Raw genomic sequence first — 21,225 nt, forward strand, 5'->3', positions numbered from 1 at the left:
GATACGGGAGGAATTCAAGTCAAAGAAGAGTCTCACACATACCAGAAAATCATTCTACCTTTTATATTCATTTTGCATCTTTGGAATTCAGAAGACTTTTAACATTAAAAGTACTGTAAGGATTTGGCGGCTTATATACAACCTGAGAGGATATGAAAAATTCAAAAAATATATCAAATTTTCAAAAATAGACACGGGTTTTTGTAAGCTGTACGAAGATAAGAATTTCCCTCTACCGATAATAGTAGCAGGAAGAAGAGTTCAAAAAGGGTAGGAAGAAAATCTTCCTAGTGGTAAAACTTAATACACACGAATTCAGCAAAAGAATCCAGGAGAGCATCTCGAACTACTCAAGAGGGGTGGTGTCGGTAGAGGTCTTTCATCAGTTATTGTAAGACAGGGACCCCTGGCAAATCAGTGAGAATGTCACCCCGCTTCTCTGTGCAGAGACAGAGGCGTGGTCCCTCGGGCAGGTGCAGTGAGCACCTGCAGCCCGGCCGTGAGCCCGCAGGGAGAAGCCCACGGATCCGGGAACCCACGCTGGCCCGACTGCGTTCACATCTGTCAGTCATACACAGTGACCGTCACCTCTGGGTGGCGAGTGTGTATTTTTTAAACTGTTGACACCAGCGTCCCCGTACCCACATCATTGCTGCTTTTAGTGAGTAGACTCTCCCACGGTCCAATTAAAATTTTGTTTTTTAATTGTTTGGCGTAAAACAGGATGAAACCTGGTTTCATTTGATCAGATCAAGTGATGCAGATACAAAACCCAAATGTCCCCTTAACAGAAGGCAGCAATGAAGCTTTAAAACAGGGCGCCGCTTTAATCACGCTAAATGATGCACTGGAATGAGAAACTAATTTTAAATGGTTTATAACAAAGAGTTAAGTCATTTTTCAGGGAAAATAATTAAGTAAACAAAATAACGTGATCCGTTAGGCGTGTGTTACTTTGAGGCCCGGAGGGAGAGAGGAGCGTGAGCGTGGACGCGCGCTCGTTTCTAAATCTCGTTCTTTGCCACCTTTTCAAGACATGGCCACTAGAAAATCAAAGCCAGAGTACGTGTAAGTGCCGCGGGGCCCCGGTGCTCAGTGTGACGCGTCCTTCACCCACGTCCCGCTCGCTCCCCCTTCGGAGCGAACTTGGTGGTTCCGTAGCCTTCGCGCTTCTGCGACGTCACCCACCTTTGGAAATAGTTCTCACAGCTCTCCGAGACCATGTCATGGAAGAGGCCCATGGTCTCCACAACCTGTCTTTTGGTGTCACTCGAGCAGACGATGTTATAGCCGGACAGGAAGTAGGAGGCCACCGCGACCAGCGCCTCCCTGGGCCAGCGACTGAACCAGTCCATGGTGCAACCTGATATCAAGCCGGGAAACTTCAAAGACCGGGCACGGAACTTCTCACCCACCTGTTGACAGCAAAGTCAGAAAGCATTCGAAAGACAAACATGATAAAAACCGGCTAGAGAGAGGCTTACGCATGCTGAGCCATATAGTGTGAGACGTCACAATTTTTTAAACAAATCTTGGGGCTGCGCTGATAAATAAAATGTCCAGCCGACAGCATGGTAACATTTCCACATTCTTCTCTGCTCCACAGGGACACCTGCATTCTTGGAGTCCGTTCTAGGAGCTACCTCTTCAGAGGAAACTGATGAACTAGAACTCTTCTAGACCTGGACACTAGAACAGGTGTGACCAGCAGGAGGAGCAGGAGGCGTCTGATCTACAAAGGGACCAGTTCAGGGATCTGTACAAGCCTTCGGCAAATATGATGTGCTGTGTGTGGGCGAGGGGCCGGTTCATCCCACAGGACAGACACAGGGTCCCAGGGGAGAAGACAGAGACAGAATTCCACCGATCTGGCTGCTAGATCATCTACCCACTAGGCAGGTGCCTTGTGAGTGAGTGAGACCCCCTCCCCCAGAGCAGCGCCGACCAGCAGAACTTTCCGTATGTGCTTTTCAGCGTGGTGGCCACCACACATGCAGCTATTGGGCACTTGAATCAGGGCCAGTGGGATGAAAAACTGGATTTTTATTTTTACTTAATTTTAATTAATAAAAATTTAAGTAGCCATACATGTCGACTGGCTACTGAATGGACGGTGCAGTGAGCTACAGATACTCAGACCTGCGTCCAGGACATTCCAGGTAGCAGGTCTACATCAGAGGTGGGGCTGGACACAATTCCCACCAAATCCCTTAGAATTCCAATAATCTGTGTCTTCAGGTGATGAAAGCTGTAGTCCGTGCAATAACTTCTAACAAGATTTATATTCTCGGCCCTGGTCGGTTGACTCAGTGGTAGAGCGTCGGCCTGGTGTGCAGAAGTCCCGGGTTCGATTCCCGGCCAGGGCACACAGGAGAAGCGCCCATCTGCTTCTCCACCCCTCCCCCTCTCCTTCCTCTCTCTCTCTTTCTTCCCCTTCCACAGTGAGGCTCCATTGGAGCAAAGATGGCCCGGGCGCTGGGGATGGCTCTGTGGCCTCTGCCCCAGGCGCTAGAGTGGCTCTGGTCGCAACAAAGTGACGCGCCGGAGGGGCAGAGCATCTCCCCCTGGTGGGCATGCCGGGTGGATCCCAGTCGGGCGCATGCGGGAGTCTGTCTGACTGTCTCTCCCCGTTTCCAGCTTCAGAAAAATACAAAAAAAAAAAAGATTTATATTCTCAATGATTACACTTTGATATGTGAGTTTGGACCGAGGAGACTGGTGATGGTCAAGTGTTCACTTCGTTCCAATGGAAACAACTATTAGCTTCTGAGCCGAACATCTCATCAGAGAAGGTAAACAAACTACCTGACTACATCAAAATAAGTCACGCGGCCCAGACAGAGACAGCGGACGCCGAGCTCACCGGGGAGAAGCAGAGGACGACGTGCAGGTTCCTCCGGGCCCGGGAGATGAAGTACTCGTACAGGTTGTCGCAGGTGGGCGGGTGGCGGGGCAGCTCCTTCTTCATCGCCGCTATCAGGCCCTGGGTGATCTCGTCGATCTCATCCCGCGCGAACAGGTTGGAGATCTTTGCGGAACAGACAGGACAGCCGCCGGTCTGTATTTTAATGGAGTCCCCACCCACAGCCAATTCCCTGCCAGAGCCCAGCCCTCTCTCCCCCACTACGTGTCCTCTCTGTCCGTGTTTTCTTTCTGCACCCGCACAGATAAACTGCGGGGGTGCCAGCGGTGACCAAGAGGGCAACTATTTATGGAGCGGATGGAGCCGTGTAGGCAGGAGCACACTGTGTTGTTCCCCTTGGTCCTCAGAGCTGTCACTGAGATGCTCTCTCTCCACCACTGCAGTCATTTCTTTCAAATGTCCAGTCATGCCTTCAGCTCTCTGAGTCAGTCTCAATTCTGACTCCCGGGCAGCTGACCGGCGCATACACCGCTGAGCACCCCGACACCAGGGTGCAGGGCAGAGCTAAGCCAGCAGCCGATTCTAAGCAGGTGTGCCTGCCAGGCTGGCATCTGGGAACGCGGCTTTCGGGAGGTTCCCTCCATTGCTAATTTGATAAGGTCGTGCCACCGTGCCCAGACTAGTTATACAAACCTGGGGTAGATGGTGAACATCCACATTCCTTTTGGGAGTCTGGAATTTGGGCAGTTGTAGCGAGGAAGGGAGTGACCACATGGCCAGGGCCAGTAAAACTGCTGGACTCTGAGCCTCAGACAGCCCGCCACCCCACACAGAAACCCAGTGCGTGTGTCCCATGCTTCACTGCTGGAGGGGGCACGCTCTGACAGTCCCCTGTGAGAATGCAGAAAGCCTGCACACGGGTTCTTCAATACTCCTCCACATGCCTCCTTTCCTTTGCCGATCTGGCTGTGACTATTGTGTTGCTTTAATAAATGTTAGCTGTGAGTACGAGTATATGCCGAGTCGCCTAAATCCTTTTCTTTTAATGTTTATTTTATTGATTTTAGAGAGAGGAAGGGAGAGAGCAGGAGAGAGACAGGAGCACGTGTTCCTGTGTGTGCCCTGACTGGCGATGGAACGAGCAACCTCTCGGGACGATGCTCTAACCCCCGAGCTACCTGGCCAGGGCCCCTGAGTCTTTCTAACGTAGTGCCATGTGTGTCAGTGCTCATGGCAGTGCTGATACAAGTGGTGTCAGAAGTGATGTCTACTGGTGACTCTGACATCTACTTACAGCCAACGGAGCTCTGTCAACCCTTCTATATTTCTATCTGACAGGGAGGTAGAGAGATAGATAGATAGATAGATAGATAGATAGATAGATAGATAGATAGATAGAAGGGTACTTTGCTCCTCCTAAAATAAATTTTAGGATCAAACTGAAGAATGAAGAGACAAATAAGCAATCGTATTTAAAGTGGAACAGAGTGGACAAATAACCTAGAGGAAGGCAGCCTTCATTTCTCAGGAACTTCAAAAACTTAACCAAACCTCGTTATGTTGATCATTTCTAAACTAGAACATATGCGATGAATGGCCTCACTTGCTAAAAGGTTGCTGCTTTAAAAATAATAATAATAATAAAATTAAATTAAATTAAAATTTTAAAAAAAGGTTGCTGCTTTTTCCATTCAAATATAATTTACATTTTAAAACTAGGTGCTTTTCCCTGGCTTTACTTCTGAGACCTACCTCCCCTGAAGACAGCAGGTTGTTAAGATATTCTAGGAATGCCTCATCTTTTATTTCATTGTCGGTAAAGATAAAGGTGATTCCCTTCCCTTCAGCGCCGGCAACTTTGTACAGAAACTTTAAGTCTTCTATTAGATTACTCACATTATAAGACCTAAAAATAGAAATGGTAAAAAAAAATTTTTTTAATTAATATTTATATAGTCATAATTTATCTCAACATACAATAAAATCCATGACGATGAGAGCACAGTCCACAACCGCTCTGAGACATACTAGATAATAAAGCCTGCTGGAAACAGTGAGGCCAGGGTGGAACAGCTGTCCGCTACTGTCTGAAACACGCATTTTGTTTAACTTGAGAAATGAGGACTCGGTTTACCAGAGGTGACTCAGGAAGAATGCCTGGGAACAGGGAAATAACTTCTATGCCCGGCAATCTGACCGTCCTCAGCAACAGATTTTGCCCCAGGGTATAAACCTGTATAACATCGAAAACTAATCTGAGATTTGAATGAGTTTGAACTGATAAAAAAAAAAAAAAAGTCAAGATAAATTATGAATAAAATTACTGATAAATTACATACCATGGTAAATTTGTGCATGTCACGATGTGGCTAGATACAGAGAAAGCCTATAGGAAAAGATGCATTATGCAATGTGGTATAAATAATAGAAATGCCATAATTATGTGGTTAGAGATATTGAAAAGATCTTGGTCTCTGTTTTTCTGCTTCCTGTGTCCTTTTAAATATGAGTGCTACCAGAGCTAATGGGACATTTTCTCAAGTGCTGTGTATAAATCTTGACGAGTAAGTTGATGGCAAAGACTACAAAGAAACCCTCGCTGGAAAGAAGGTTGACTGCAAGTAACAGGGAGCTTCCTGTAGGCCACCGGGGCAGGGGAGACTGTGGGCATTGGACCAGAAGCAGCTTTAGCAAAGCTCCTTCACACTTCTCAGCTCTGTTTCCTCATCTGCAAAGTGAAGCTAATGCTTATTTGTAAAGGGTGCTGTGGGCATCAGAGACCCCCGTCTGGGGCCGATGATCTGCCCATCTGGGCCCATGCTTATAACCGAGCTATTTTTAGCCAGTGGCTCAGTGGATAGAGCATCGGCCCAGCATATGCACATGCCAGGTTTGATTCCTGGTCATGGCACACAGGAGAAGCGACCATCTGCTTCTTCCCCCTCTCCCTCTTCTCTCCCTCTTCTCCTCCATCAGCCAGTGGCTCAATGGTTCTAACGTTGTCCCCTGGTTCTGAAGATAGCTCCACTGGAGCACACCAGCCTCAGGTATTAAAAATAGCTTGGTACTCAAAGCATCGGTCCTTGATGGGGTTGCCAGGTGGATCCCAGTCAGGTGTGCATGCGGAGTCTGCCTCACTATCTGAACTCTTCTCACCTAAAAAAAAAAAAAAGTCAAACTATGGTTACCCTTGGAATGAGAGTGAGCAGGACAGGCTACGAGGGGCACTTCTGGGGTGCTAGTAATGTTTTATCTCTTCATCTACGGGCAGCTACATAGGTGTGCTTACTTTGTGACACCCGTGACTTGTGTACGTTTCCTAATATAGGTTACACTTAAATAGCTTATTTTAAAAAGAAATAAACCAAACTGTTGTATTTTTTTAAATGTAAACATTTCACCCCAGGTAAATTAACTACAGAAAAACATATTGTCGTGTTTTGTTTTATCTTACCTGGTTAACGTTATCTGGAATATCTGATACCCAGCTATGAAAGAGGCCAGTCGTGACAGACTTTGTTTTCCTGAACCACCGACTCCCACCAGCAGTGCGTTTCCACACGATGTGCGGATTATTCGTGAAATCTGTTTTGAAATAAAATATTTACTTGAAAATAGAATTCAACTGTTTTTATATTTTCTTGCAGAAAATGGGTCCTAGACTTGACCATGTGCTTTCAGACTGCATTAAGCATTTTCCTTTAATGACACATCTCAGACTCTTACAAATTAAAGTTCACGTTGATTTATTTGATTCAAATGATTGCCCTGCCCAGTTATATTTTTGTAATAAAAAAACAGATCAAATTATCCTTCCTGTCTTATTTCAAAACCATTGTGTGTGTGTGTGTGTGTGTGTGAGAGAGAGAGAGAGAGAGAAAGAGAGAGAGATTTTTCAATTCAGTGGACTGTGGGCCTGCTCCTGTCAGTCTGCGGAAAGAAGTGTAGAACTGTGGGCGTGTTATTCTTCAGTCTGACACGCGGACTTATGTGGACACCTGGCTCTTCCACGAGTACTAACTACCTCTAGCATATCTCCCCCAGTGAAACTCTCGGAAAGTACTGAAGTTCTACGTGCAACAGGGGCAGAAAGGCATTTTTGGAAAAATAACTAGAGAATAGCATTTACAGTCTTGGGTGGCTTTTCTCTGTTTGATCTCTTCGGTGTGCATTAGGCTCGAATTGTGGTTCAAATTTTATGCAGGCCAGTTGAAGACACGCTAAAAAGCCATCTTTAACATTAATGTCACTAATGAGGAAGAAAGTCTAGATGGATCACCAAGTCTAGTATCACCACTAAGAAGATTTTTTTAAGTGCAAGTTTTATAGATGGCATATCAGTGATGCTGTCGTGATATACATGAATTATAAAATTATATTTTTAAATATGTTCATCTCTTATAAGGTTTTGTGCCTAGAACATGGTCCCAGGCCCCCTGACTCAGCCACAGTGAGTACTTGATAATTATTTGCTGAATGGCTAAATGTGAAACAACCACAGGACAGCTAAGAATTCACCAGCTTTGCAGAAGACAACTGTCCAACTGTTCGTTATGGAAATCAATGCAGTAATTAATAAAAATAACACAAGAATCGACTCTGTGTTTTGTGAACTCACCCCTGCACGGCCACTGTCGCCCCGCCCCGTATCAGCAACGCAGAGTTCAATGCCTCCTCTCTAGCCAACCCCCCCCTCCACTCTCTCTGACGCCTGCAGAAACTCCGCTTTGGTCTACAAAGTATCCAGTGAACAACTCCTGTTTGCAGCCTCCCAGACCTGGACCGAAGCAGACTTTTTTCCGGCGCTAACGCTGACTGGATTCTACTTCTCGGGAGTCCTGTCCACCTGCTTTACCTTTTCCCCAGCAGTTTGCCTCTACTCTGAAAGCCAATCATCAGACTGATATTTTAAGAAGCATTGACCTTTCTTCCGTGGGTAACAGAATTTCCATGATATCAAAATATGATTTAAGGAGGGGATATTTCTTCCCAGGGCTCTCCAGTTTACTTTCCAGGAAGGTAAAACCAACTCAGAGTGCCAAATCTCGAGCACAAAACCTATCTCAGTTTGCCCTTGAAAAGCATTTGCACTCATGTAGGTGAATTCAGACAAGAGGTCTGTGAGTAAGCCTTTGTTGTCTGAGATGGTGAACTAACCCGACTTCTCTCAAGAAGTTTATCTGTGAAAATTACTAAGCTTTCACAGGATCGATTTATGCCAGTAAATGGTCAACATTTAGTACCTTGATAAGATGAGTCATTGCATCTTTAAAAAACACCAGATCAAGAGACGTTCCTCTGATGATTTCATTGAACTGCCTCTGGTAAAACTGGAGTTTTTCACACAGAAAGTCAAAGGATGGTACCTACGGTGGGGAAAGAGAAAAATAATATGTGAGATCTAAAATTTATCAAAGTAGCAATTGTAGAGACATTCAAAAGTAATTCCACATTAAAAAAAAAACACCTAATGCATTTCCAATCATTTATCACCAATTCGTTGACTTTTAGTTATTTCCATTTTCAGAGGCCTGAAACCTAACTTTCCAACATGCAATTACTCCTGACTTTTCCCTTCAAGAACTCCAGTACCTTCTCTTATCCACACTAATGAAATCTGGAATATAGTAAGCATTTATCTCAGTTTTTATTTGCTTTTCAATATTGTTCATGAATTTTAAAAAACTATACAGAAGTTTAACATTGTTTATAGAGTCAAATTGTTTTTGTTATTTTGTGTGTGGTTTTTTTGGTGAAAGGAGGGGAGAGAGTGAGGCAGACTCCCACATGTCTCTGACCAGGATCCACCTGGCAACCCTATCTGGGCTGGATGCTTGAGTACCAAACTATTTTTAGTGCCTGAGGCTGATGCACTCCAACAGAGCTATCCTCAGTGCCTGGGGCTTTGCTCAAATCAATCAAGCCACTGGCTGAGAGAAGGAAGGAGGAAAAGAAGGGGGAGAGGAAGAGGGCGAGAAGCAGTTGGTTGCCTCTCCTGTATGCCCTGACTGAGAATCAAATCCAGGACGTCCATAAATCAGGCCAATGCTCTATCCACAGAGCCGCTGGCCAGGGCCTCAAATGGTTCTGAAATAAATATTCATGTATTTCCTCTGCAAATTCCTTCTTCCCATTTACTTCTTGATCTACTTCAGAATTACTCTGTCATGTAACACCGTTTAAAAAGTCCTGGTGAAATCTTGTTTCAAACTTCACTAAACCTATGCATTCATTTAGGAAGAATGATGTGTTGCCATGCAATCAAGTGAAGTTATTATCATCTTTATTCCTACATATTTTACATATTTCAGGTGAATAAAAACACTTTTACACTTTCTATCTTGTGATTGTTGGCAATTTCAATTCCAAATAATTTTCAGTTACAACAGTTTTATTATGTTTTGATTTTTTTCTACCCACTTAAAAATGTAAAAACCCATTTTTAGCTCACAAATCTAACAAAACATAGGCATTGGGCTGGATCTGGCCCACTGGCTATATATTTCACTAATCTCTGGTATTAGGGGATAGTTTTTTTTTTTTAAGCTTAATTTTTTATTTTTTTATTTTTTATTTTTTTTACAGAAAGTCAGAGAGAGGGATAGACAGGGACAGACAGACAGGAACAGAGAGATGAGAAGCATCAATCATTAGTTTTTCGTTGCGCGTTGCAACACCTTAGTTGTTCATTGATTGCTTTCTCATATGTGCCTTGACCATGGGCCTTCAGCAGACCAAGTAACCCCTTGCTCGAGCCAGCGACCTTGGGCTCAAGCTGGTGAGCTTCTGCTCAAACCAGATGAGCCATTGCTCAAGCTGGCGACCTCGGGGTCTCGAACCTGGGTCTTCCGCATCCCAGTCTGATGCTCTATCCACTACACCACCATCCGGTCAGGCTAGGGGATAGTTATTGAATTTTATATTTATATCATACTTGGTCATCTTACTGAACTCTTGCTACTTAAAAAGATTCTAAATTCTCTTGGATTATATGAAAAGGTAATCATCTCATCTGCGAATAAAATGTTATTTTTGTCTTCTCACAGCTGGTAATTACATCTGTTTTCTTTTTGTCATTTTTTTTGCAGTGCCTAAAACTTTCAAAGCAATATTAAACAACAGGGATAATATTAGGCATATTTGTCATTTCTTTAAAATTGTTTATTTTAGAGAAAGGAAGTGGGAGAGAGAGAGAGAGAAGGGGGAAGGGGGAAGGAGCAGGAAGCATCAACTCCCATATAAGCCTTGACCAGGCAAGCCCAGAGTTTTGAACCGGTGACCTCAGAGTTCCAGGTCAACGCTTTATCCACTGCGCCACCACAGGCCAGGCCAGGCATATCTGTCTGATACCCGACTTTGCTGGGATTGCTGCTAAACTTCATTGAAAAATATGAATTGATGATGAAACGAGGACGACCCAATGGAGAAGTGACAGCAACCCGGTGCTGAGGCTCTGCTACAGGAAGGACGGTCCAGTGAGGGGAGTGATTCCCCCTCTCCAAAAAAACCCTCATTAGAAGTAAAATCAGTACCAGCTCGTAGACTTTGGGAACTTCAAACACAGAGTCTTCAGGTTCGTCCCCCGTTGGTTCAGGCAACTCACGGAGAAAATCGACAAAGTACGGCTCAGAATGAATATAGGACAGCACGTCCGGGCTGACGCTTTCTTCCACTGCGTGACCTACATGTACATTGAACCACTGCTCGTCTTCAGGAGTTATAAACCTGGAAGAAAAACCCAGGTGTAAAAACAAAAAGAAAGGTAACTACGGAGGCATCTCTCCTGACTGAGCATGGTGTCGACCTCTCCCCGCCTGCTCTCTCCTGACTGAGCATGGTGTCGACCTCTCCCCGCCTGCTCTCGGCCTGACTGAGCATGGTGTCGACCTCTCCCCGCCTGCTCTGGGCCTGACTGAGCATGGTGTCGACCTCTCCCCGCCTGCTCTCGGCCTGACTGAGCATGGTGTCGACCTCTCCCCGCCTGCTCTCGGCCTGACTGAGCATGGTGTCGACCTCTCCCCGCCTGCTCTCGGCCTGACTGAGCATGGTGTCGACCTCTCCCCGCCTGCTCTGGGCCTGACTGAGCATGGTGTCGACCTCTCCCCGCCTGCTCTGGGCCTGACTGAGCATGGTGTCGACCTCTCCCCGCCTGCTCTCGGCCCCGTCCTGCACCGGCGTCACGTCCAAACAGGAAAACCCTACGCCCGGCCTTCCGACAGGAAGGACCTAACCCGTCTGACATATGGACAGTGTTACTTATAGAAAACACTGACCAAGAGTCTCTCCTTGACCAAATTCAGGCTCCTCCGAGTCCTCTTCCCTCGACCTTTGGACTTCCAGGCCCTTCTTTGCACCCCCCAACTTTAGCACAAATCTTGTCAAGTACGTTTAGCCAGACTCCTCCACCCCCAATATCTGATCAACCTGCATATGTGGCCAAATTCCCCATTCTCCTTCCTCCCCCTGGGGTAACAGCTGGCACCTGGCCCGCAAGAATCCCAGGAGAGTCAGTTCAGCCAGAGTCCCCGTGTCCCCGCCGCAGCCTCCTGCTGACTGTCCATCCGCCGACCTGCTCTAGCCTGTTCCTTGGCTATCAATTCCCAGGCTTCTTTCCTTATTGAGTTGGAACTTGAGCCCAATCTCTGTCCCCTTCTGCAAAACCCCACTGCTGCGGTCCCTAAGCCTATCATGACATAGAGTCCTGAATAGAGACTGTGTGTCTTATCTTTTTAAATGTTTCAAGTGAGAGGAGGGGAAATAGTGAGACAGACTCCCGCATGTGCCCTAACCGGGATCCATCCAGCAATCTCTGTCTGGGGCCCATGCTCAAATCAATCAAACTATCCTCAGTGCCCGGGGCTCGAACCAATCAAGCCACTGGCTGGAGGAGGGGAAGAGAGAGAGAAGGGGGAGAGAGAGGGAGAGAGAAGTATATAGTCACTTACTTGTCTTGTATGCTCTGATCAGAAATCAAACCCGGGACAACCATACCCCGGGCCAAGGCTCTATCCACTGAGCTAACCTGCCAGGGCCATGTCTTTTCATTCTAACAAGCATCATGAACATTTGTTTTTTCTAACAATACAGTTGAGTCAAGTGAGTGAGGTCAAAGGTCCCTAAAAGTTGCAGTAAGCGTGCGGAAGTGAAGGTCAGTCACGGGCGCGCGCCCTCTTTCTGGGCTTGCAGGCACACAGTGCACGAAGGACCTTTCCAGACTTACAGTGTCAGGGAGACCAGAGGAAGTGGGGACAACCATCTGACAAATGCCCCCTGTGTGTGAGACACTGCAGCGGGCCTTTACAAGTCTCTGAGGCCGGCATTACCACCCACACTTCACCGAGGAGGGAATAGGCTCAGAATGATGACTGAGTTTGTATACCGGGCTTCACCAAGCGAAACCCACACAGGGCTCAAACCTTTCAGAAAATACACATCACTAAAATTTGCCTCTGAATGCCATCAACTCCCTGACAATGTGGTGACTTAAAAAGAAGTCCTGTTGACTTTGACAAAGCAATTTTCTAAAGGTGACGAGCAGGTGGGAAATGACATCAATGCTTTTGCAAGCCCCAGAGAGAATGAACACCACTCCTTACTCTACCAGTGTGAGTAGATAACACAGGACTTAATCTGAATTAAGACACTACTCTTCACTCTGCTGATGCGAGCAGCTAATACAGGAAGTAATCCACTGCATAAACTTTTGATGTAGCACATTACTCCTCTCAGGCGCCGTACTGTACACACCTGTCGGCAATTACCCTGTTGCACTCGTGTTTGAAAAGCGACAGGAGTACAGAAATGGAATCACACTCGTCGGCTTTTATGGTCAACATTCCTTGCCAAATCCTGGAGAGATCTCGGAGATTGAAAATGTAATGAAATTTAGAAGGAGTTGGTAGCATCTTCACCTAGAGATGAAGGGGGAAAAAAAAGTGATGCTATTTCAGATAACCTGAACATAGAACTGCCTTTAGAACTATTTTATGTGACAAATCCTATCTTAAGTGAAATAGGCTGGGTATGAAGTCAAAGCTAAGTGTATATTTTCATCACGTGCCCGAGGCAGAGCCCAGCCCCGGTTCCACTGCCGTTAGCTGGCTTTGAACAAGTCACCTCCCCTGACTTTTTAAAAACTATGGGAATGGTAGGAATACATGTTCCTAATTGTTATTAACCTAATTTGTGTTATTTAGAAATAAGTCACATTCTTAAAAACTATGTGAATGGTAGAAATAAACATTCCTAATCGTTATTAACCTTATTTGTGTTATACAGAAATAGATCACACCAAAAAACTGAATGTGAGCCAGACATCACTTCACTTCTGAAGTCAATATCTATGCTCCATAGATGGCTCTGACCAGGGCCCTTATTGTGCTCGTTTCTCCACAACCACATTTGTATACTGAAAGCTAAATGTCGCTGAGGGATCCGAGCTCAGGCGACATGCTTTTATATGATATATCTGTACACCTAGAATAAGTTGACAGGCAAGTCTGACACACAGCTGTGAAGTATTAGTCGGTGTTTCAGTTTTGTTTCTTTGAATACTAATTTACTTATTATTTCTGCCAACGTGTAAAATCTAAACAGGCGAAGCTGTCATAGTGGCCAGTTAGGGATAGACTTGAGATGCAGTGGGTGCGGGAAACACTGCCGGCCACGTAATTGGTATCATTAAGCGTCATTTTCTAAACTGAAACGATCATTTCAGAGATACACAGCAGACTCTCTGCACGGTTAATTCAGGAAAGCAAATGCTTTCTTTAGTTACCAATTCATGGACTATGTCCTCTCTTTACTGAAATAGTACCCTGTGGAGTCTGGAGAGTGATTTTGACAGGCTAATTCACAGGGGAAGTTCCAACAGCAGGTACAAGGCAGGGAGAACGAAGAGACGTGTGAGTCCCCTCTGCTCAGTTTCATGCCAGGCTGTGATGTTCATTCTGCTCTCCAAGGTGTAAATCACACGCAAACACGTACACATAGAGGGATAAGGCTACGTGTCGGGCAAGTAAGTTTGTAAAATTTGTGTCCTTTGGGTTTGCTCACTTTGGTTAAAAATGGCGCTGCCAGGTGAAACTGCTCATCACCTTCCTGGTTGGGAAGGGCCACTGCTATGCTAATGAGTGCTGGAGGAGGGGTCTTTGTGGGCCCAGGTAGTTTTTAAGAAAAAGGAAGAAGGAAAAGGAAGAGGAAGCCAAGATGGCAGGGTGCTGAAGGAGAAACCAGTTTGTGCAGAGAGTGAGAAGCCATTTTGGCCGATGGGGAACCAGAGGTGACTAAGACTGGTGGGGCCTTTGATTCTAGGAAAACCCGAATGTGTCGGTGGCTTTGGGAGCCCTGAATGGGAAGGGAAGTGTTTTCTCTCCGTGTGTTTCTCGCCGGCTGGGTGCGAGCCTAGCATAAAGGAATGGCCCACCAGTTTCGGGCTCCGCAGTTTCTTTACTGTCTGTGGGAATTCAATGAGAACCCGCAGCTGCCTGGCCGCGACGGCCGTGACTACTGGGCCTACACTGCGTGAATATCCCTACACTGCGTGAATATCGCTCCGCCTTCTTTGCTGTGGAAGATGCGACCGAAGCCATCTTGAAGGAGAATTAAAGTCCCTTCCTTCCCTCTCCTTCTCACTTACTAACCTGCTTCTTTCCTTCTCCTCTAGTATTTCCCTTTCATTTTTGTTAACTTCTTTCTCACCTGCGTCTGCTTTCAAGCTTCCTAAACTAATGCAAAGGTGAAGAGACATACAAGGTGAATGGAAGAAAAAAATATATAAAGGAGGCTGTTTATATCTTTGAGGAGGGGGAGGAAGAGTCGCTTATTTTTCAGTGACTCTGTTCGAGCGTCCCCCAGCGGTGAGCAGGGGCAGCTCAGGCCGGCATGCACAGCCCAGAGCAAGGGGCTGGGTTTCCTTGTAAATACGACTGGTAGTCTGCCAGTAGTTTTAAAGAGGAGGAATGATCTCTGCGTTACTTTTTTAAAAAGCACTTCGTGGACAAAGAAAGGGCCTCGTGCTGAACCTGACAAACTCCAGGAAGGCCAGCATGGTGGTCTCACAAACTCGGAGACCTAATATAACCACAGAGGATGGTCTGGAACTAAAACTTCCTAACTAAAAGCAGTCCGTGGTGGGGAGTCATATTCCTAGGGAGATATTTTTCGCTAACAAAGGTCAGTGCTGACCTTAATGGAACCTGTCTGCTGTCCTTGTTCATCTACAACAATGTACCTGACAACATGCCTTTGAAATGTAAGGTTCATCTTTTCCTGCCCCCCAAGGGCAAGCGTCCCACTGAGCAGGAACCCACAAGCCCCCTCGCTGCTATTACCGTGTTAATTAACTGTTTGTTCCTGCCTCTGTAAAGGCGTTTCAATAGGCACATTTTTACTTTTTACCCGATCCCAGAGATTTCCCACTTTGCTTTCTCCCACCTCCCTTATCAATATCACGTAACCCCTCCCCCCCTTACGGCTTCCTTTTTCTAATGTATAAAATAAGTGGTAAAACTGCCATTTTCTCTGGAGCATTTTCTCAATCTGTTGAGACTTTGCTTCTCAGCAAGTGTCGACAGTTTGGCTCCAATAAACTCATACGAATTCTTACAGGTTGGGAAGCTCAGGACTGTGTAAAAAACAGGCTCGAGGAGGGCGAAAAACAAAAACAAAAACGCTAGGAGGCTGGTTGGGAAGTCGCTGCACGGTGCAGGGGCCAGGGGGTTCGGCAGCCCCTATCCGGCCCACAGGGGGCGGCACTGAGCTCTCAGCTCTGGGCTGTACTGTAGAAGCCGCGTCACTGAGATTTGCTGACAGACAGGATACAGGGGACGAGAGAGATAAAGTCAAGTCAAAGAGGGCGCCCAGCTTTTCAGCCTGAGAAGCCGGATAATGGTTGTTGCTGTTAACTAAAATGCATGAATCTGAGGAGGAGCCATATTTCAGGACGACTAAGAGTTCTGTTTGGACATATTCACTTTGAGATGGTTATTAAATACCAACATGGTGATGTCTACTTAAGGTGACTTCTGGAGCCGAGCAGAGAGCCTGGGGATGCAGGAAACGCTTCTCAAGTCATCAGTGCAGAGATGCTGCTTCCAGCCTTGCGGCTGCATGAACTTCCTGCGTAAACGCGGCGGCAGAAACCAGTCCCGGCCTCCGGAGGGGGGGCACCCCAATACTTAGCGGGGGCGGAGAAGAAGGGCTTAGACCAGGTAACCAAGAGGGCGGGTCCCCTCTGACGCCGAGAGAGGGAAGTGGGAGAGGGATGGTTTCTGTCCAGTGCTGCTAAAAGTCAAGTAAGAGGGAGAGGACATCGGCCACTAGATGGCCTGGGGAAGACCGAGTTCCCGGGCGACAACGGCGCGAGCGCTGAGACAAAGCACACGCTCGGTGGGTTAAAGCAGTAGAGAGAAGGGAGGAGGCGGATCCTGTGAACGTCCCCGTAACAAGAGACCCCAGGAAGACCAAAGCTGCTCAGAAAAATATGTCCAAAGGCACATTCAATTGAACAACAGCCCCACTGGACAACAGATGGGTCTTACGACAGAAAATTCTCAGACACTCAGACCTTGCCAACCGTTTTGGAGTTTAAGAGCGGCAGAGCAGCAGGTGCAAGGAGCCCGTGCTAACAGGGAGCTGTCCTGTGTAAGGAGCCGTGGTGGAATTCAGCCGCACGGGTTCAGCGGAACTGTTGCCTAATTCTTTGTTGAGTTCAGAGAACCAGTTGTCAAAACAGCAGTTGTCATTAGGGTTCTCTCTAAGGTGGGCACCCGGGCAGCTGCCCAGTATGGAAGTCACAAACTGGCATTTGTTGGGCAAATGAGTTTGTAAAATTTGTATTTTTTGAGTTTGCTCACTTTTAGTGTTAAAAAAACGGTGCTGGGCAGTGCCTAGTATGTGATCTTCGAAACTGCAAATTACCTTCCTGCTTGGGAAAGGCCATTGTCTTGCTAATGTTTGTTGGAGGAGAGGCAGAGAGAGCCGGGTTTGCAGAGTTTATGCAGAAAGTCTGAAGAAGGAGATGGGGAACAGAGGTGAGGGGCTTTTGCGAGCTCTGCTGAGACTGGTGGGGGCCTCTGAGTCCAGGAGGAACCAGAGAAGATTCTCCTGCTTGTGGAACTTGAGAATGTGTCAGTGACTTTGGGAGCTCTGACTGAATGAAGAGGGAAGTGTTTTTCCCTGTGTGTTTGCTCGCCAGCCAGGGAGAGACTTGAATACAAGGGATGACCCACCATTTTTCAGCTCCATTGTTTCTTTACCCATCTGCCCGAATCCAACAAGAGCCTGTGTGTGCCTGGCCATGATGGCAGCAACTGCTGGCCACACAGCATTCCTGATTCTTTTATTTTTTCTGAAGTTGGAAATGGGGAGGCAGTCCGACAGACTCCTGCATGCACCCAACCGGGATCCACCCGGCATGCCCACCAGGGGGCGATGCTCTGCCCATCTGGGGCGTTGCTCTGTTGCAACCAGGGCCATTCTAGCGCCTGAGGCAGAGGCTATGGAGCCATCCTCAGCGCCCTGGCCAACTCTGCTCCAATGGAGCCTTGGCTGCGGGAGGGGAAGAGAGAGACAGAGAGGAAGGAGGAGAGAGGGAGGGGTGGAGAAGCAGATGGGCGCTTCTCCTGTGTGCCCTGCCAGGAATCAAACCCAGGACTCCTGCACGCTAGGCTGACGCTCTACCACTGAGCCAACTGGCCAGGGCCATTCCTAATTCTTTTTTAACGTTCATCTGCACAACAGCATATTCTAAGCATCCATAGTGATGTTCATTCCGTCCATTGGTGAAAAAAATTACAAGTGAGGACGCCAATCAAGAAGCAATATGGGCCCTGGCCGGTTGGCTCAGCGGTAGAGCGTCGGCCTGGCGTGCGGGGGACCCGGGTTCGATTCCCAGCCAGGGCACATAGGAGAAGCGCCTATTTGCTTCTCCACCCCCACCCCCTCCTTCCTCTCTGTCTCTCTCTTCCCCTCCTGCAGCCAAGGCTCCATTGGAGCAAAGATGGCCCGGGCGCTGGGGATGGCTCCTTGGCCTCTGCCCCAGGCGCTAAATTGGCTCTGGTCGCGGCAGAGCAACGCCCCGGAGGGGCAGAGTATCGCCTCCTGGTGGACAGAGCTGCGCCCCTGGTGGGCGTGCCGGGTGGATCCCGGTCGGGCGCATTCAGGAGTCTGTCTGACTGTCTCTCCCCGTTTCCAGCTTCAGAAAAATACAAAAAAAAAAAAAAAGCAATATGGAAATATCTCAAATAACAGTTTCATTGTATTTTTTGTCAGGTATTATTTAATATGTCTTCATTAATATTTTTAAATGCTTTCTTATAATCTAGTTTTGCGTACCTCTTTTATTGTTCTTATTTAAGTACTAAACACGTGAAATAATATATACCTTTCGGTATATCACTTAAACCTCACTGGGGCAGAGAACCGGTGGTTAAATTCTTTGAATCCCACCACTGGTAAGGAACCAATTGCTGCGGGATGCCGCGAGGAAGAGCATTTCACAAGACACACCTGTTTCCTCTTCTGATAATTCTGCCTCTAGCCCCTCCCCCAGAGATCTGAAAGCTGGTGTGCTCCAGGTGTCCCGGGGTGCAAGCTCTCGCACAGATGTGTGTAATTGGTCTGATGAATGCAGAGTGAACGATGACAGCGAATCCTTATGCCCTTCACTGCCACTTTTTGGCAAATATATCAACTTTTTATCTCAGACTGACACTTTAATTGCTTTTTCACGAGTCTGCCTTAAAGCCATCTGGTGACAACTCCCGTCCGCTGAGCTTTACTTAGGGCAGTGACTTGTGCATGAAAATCTAGCCTAGTACATTCCCATCCATTCTCTAAAACTCACGCTCCACCCCTGAAAAACGCACAAGTGAGACTTTTAAGTTTCAGTTAGCTAAGGACGTCTGGAAAGCCAAGTATTCGCTCAGTCCGTAAACATTCGTACATGACACAGTTCGGTTGGGGGCAGTGGGGTGGCAGACACACAAAGGGTTACAAATCAGAGTAACAAGTGGAAACGCAGTGTTTTTATTTCAGCGAAATCCTACTTCATCTTGGCCGTCGGACCTGGTTTATGGTGACACCTCATGCATATGGGAAGCATCGTTCACTCGGGGTATTTGCTGCCTGGAAGGAAACGGTGTCATAAATCTATCTGAGCACCTCATTTGTCTTTTCCAAAAGAGCATTACCACATAGAATGTGATGATAATTTCCTGAGCCACGAGGTGAGAGCTAGGCTGAATAATAGATGACATTTTTTTTTATTACTGATAACAGATGACGGTACCTTAGTCCATTGCCACAGCACTCGGCCCGCTGTAACTAAATTGGAAATCATCTCACATATTTCAGGTTTGAACTTTCTACAGGGATCAAAGTATCCACGGCCAATCACGCCTGGAAAAAAACAAAACAAGATTAAAGGTACCAGCTTGTTAAAAGATTAGAAGGTGCGTGCTTATCCCTGTGAATAAGTCATTACAAGACTGGCTATGTGGTGTTAAGAATTTCTCAGCTGAGACCGGAAGTTAGCAGGGGGCTGCAAAGCTCATTATCCTGGGATAAGCATTCACTGCTCACAAAAATTAGGGGATCAGGGAACGTCAGATACTCCAGTACTTTCAGCCTTCTGTATGGTGCATTTTTACCAATGAAATAAAAGTTGGTTTTGCATCTCATTTGCATAACCAGACAACTTTCTTTGACTTGTCGTTTGCTTTTTTTTTTTTTTTTTTTTAATAGGGACAGAGAGTCAGAGAGAGAGAGAGATAGGGACAGACAGACAGGAACAGAGAGAGATGAGAAGCATCAATCATCAGTTTTTCGTTGCGACACCTTAGTTGTTCATTGATTGCTTTCTCCTATGTGCCTTGTCCGCGGGCCTTCAGCAGACCGAGTGACCCCTTGCTGGAGCCAGCGACCTTGGGTCCAAGCTGGTGAGCTTTTTGCTCAAGCCAGATGAGCCCGCACTCAAGCTGGCGACCTCGCAGTCTCGAACCTGGGTCCTCCGCATCCCAGTCCAATGCTCTATCCACTGCACCACTGCCTGGTCAGGCTCATTTGCTTTTCTGATGTTCTTGTTCAATAAAAAAAAGTCAAATGCTTCTTTTTATCTTATTGTTTCATATTCATTTTGAAATATCCCCTAATGTTTGTGAGCAGTATATATGCATCACCTCCCAATATCCTGTAAGAAAGCGGCAGATACAATTATTAGTGTTCCCATTTTAATGAGTCTGGGAACTCGCCCAAGGTCACACAGCTCATGTGAGGGCGAATCTGAGACTTGAATCCGCGTCGGCTGGTTCTGGAGCCTGGGAAACAGCACCCACCCTGAAGCGCAGGAGAGCTGGGGATGGACTCAGAGACCACCCCCTCCTCTTACAGAAAAGGGACCAGCCTGACCAGGCGGTGGCGCAGTGGATAGAGCATCGGACTGGGATGCAGAGGACCCAGGTTCGAGACCCCGAGGTCGCCAGCTTGAGTGTAGGCTTATCTGGTTTGAGCAAAAAGCCCACCAGCTTGAACCCAAGGTCGCTGGCTCCAGCAAAGGGTTACTAGGTCTGCTGAAGGCCCGTGGTCAAGGCACATATGAGAAAGCAATCAATGAACAACTAAGGTGTTGCAACACACAATGAAAAACTAATGATTGATGCTTCTCATCTCTCTTCGTTCCTGTCTGTCTGTCCCTGTCTATCCCTCTCACTGACTCTCTCTCTGTCTCTGTAAAAAAAAAAAAAAAAAAAAAAATTAAAAAAGAAAAGGGGACCAGACCCAGGAGATAACGCAAATTGCTCAAGGTCACCAGAATTGGCTGTTGATACAATTGGAACTCGCAGTCCCATCAGACCTGCAGAGTCAGTCAACACCCTGACCTGGGCTGGGTCCCTGCTGGGCCCTAGGAAACACCCAGCACAGTGGCAGTCCCTGTAAGCACCCTCGGGAAGGGCTGAGTGACAGGTTTGACGTGGTCTGGGTTTTAGGCTCTCCGCCCCAGTGAGACGGGAAGTTGAGTGATGTGTTCAGTCTGAGCGTGCTGCTTTCAGAAGAACGGGCACACGAGGGTCTGTTCAGAGACTCAGAGCGGGTTCACGAAAGGCAGGTAAGGCCACTAGAGTCTTGGTGGCACAGACAGAAGAAAGGCAGCCTTGAGGGAACGTGAAGGCATCCTCCAAAGTCAGGGTTGCTTGTGCTAGACGCCTGCAAGGCCCTCTGCTTCCTGAAATCCTACGATTCTAGGACACCACCTTCCTATGGGACACACGTGTTCTACGGGAAGCACGGACCTGAAAGCAACAAACAGGACTGGCTCCACGCCTCTGCCGTGTCCTGGCTAAACAGCCTTGGCTGGGTAGTTC

The 21,225-nt window shown here is 47.0% G+C and overlaps 1 protein-coding gene across 1 annotated transcript in view; it reads right to left on the bottom strand.

Annotated features, from left to right (window-relative positions):
• The window catches only part of DNAH8 (dynein axonemal heavy chain 8), a 313,181-nt gene that overhangs the window by 146,708 nt on the left and 145,248 nt on the right, over nucleotides 1–21,225 (bottom strand). The window contains exons 54-61 of the mRNA XM_066361430.1: nucleotides 19,155–19,264; nucleotides 12,611–12,774; nucleotides 10,396–10,588; nucleotides 8,107–8,229; nucleotides 6,318–6,448; nucleotides 4,616–4,769; nucleotides 2,864–3,028; nucleotides 1,189–1,415 (exon numbers count right to left, since the gene is read on the bottom strand). Coding sequence (XP_066217527.1) covers nucleotides 1,189–1,415; nucleotides 2,864–3,028; nucleotides 4,616–4,769; nucleotides 6,318–6,448; nucleotides 8,107–8,229; nucleotides 10,396–10,588; nucleotides 12,611–12,774; nucleotides 19,155–19,264 — 1,267 coding nt within the window. The remainder of the gene's footprint in view (nucleotides 1–1,188; nucleotides 1,416–2,863; nucleotides 3,029–4,615; nucleotides 4,770–6,317; nucleotides 6,449–8,106; nucleotides 8,230–10,395; nucleotides 10,589–12,610; nucleotides 12,775–19,154; nucleotides 19,265–21,225) is intronic.

Source organism: Saccopteryx leptura, chromosome 1, assembly GCF_036850995.1.
Source record: "Saccopteryx leptura isolate mSacLep1 chromosome 1, mSacLep1_pri_phased_curated, whole genome shotgun sequence".
Lineage (NCBI taxonomy): Eukaryota > Metazoa > Chordata > Mammalia > Chiroptera > Emballonuridae > Saccopteryx > Saccopteryx leptura.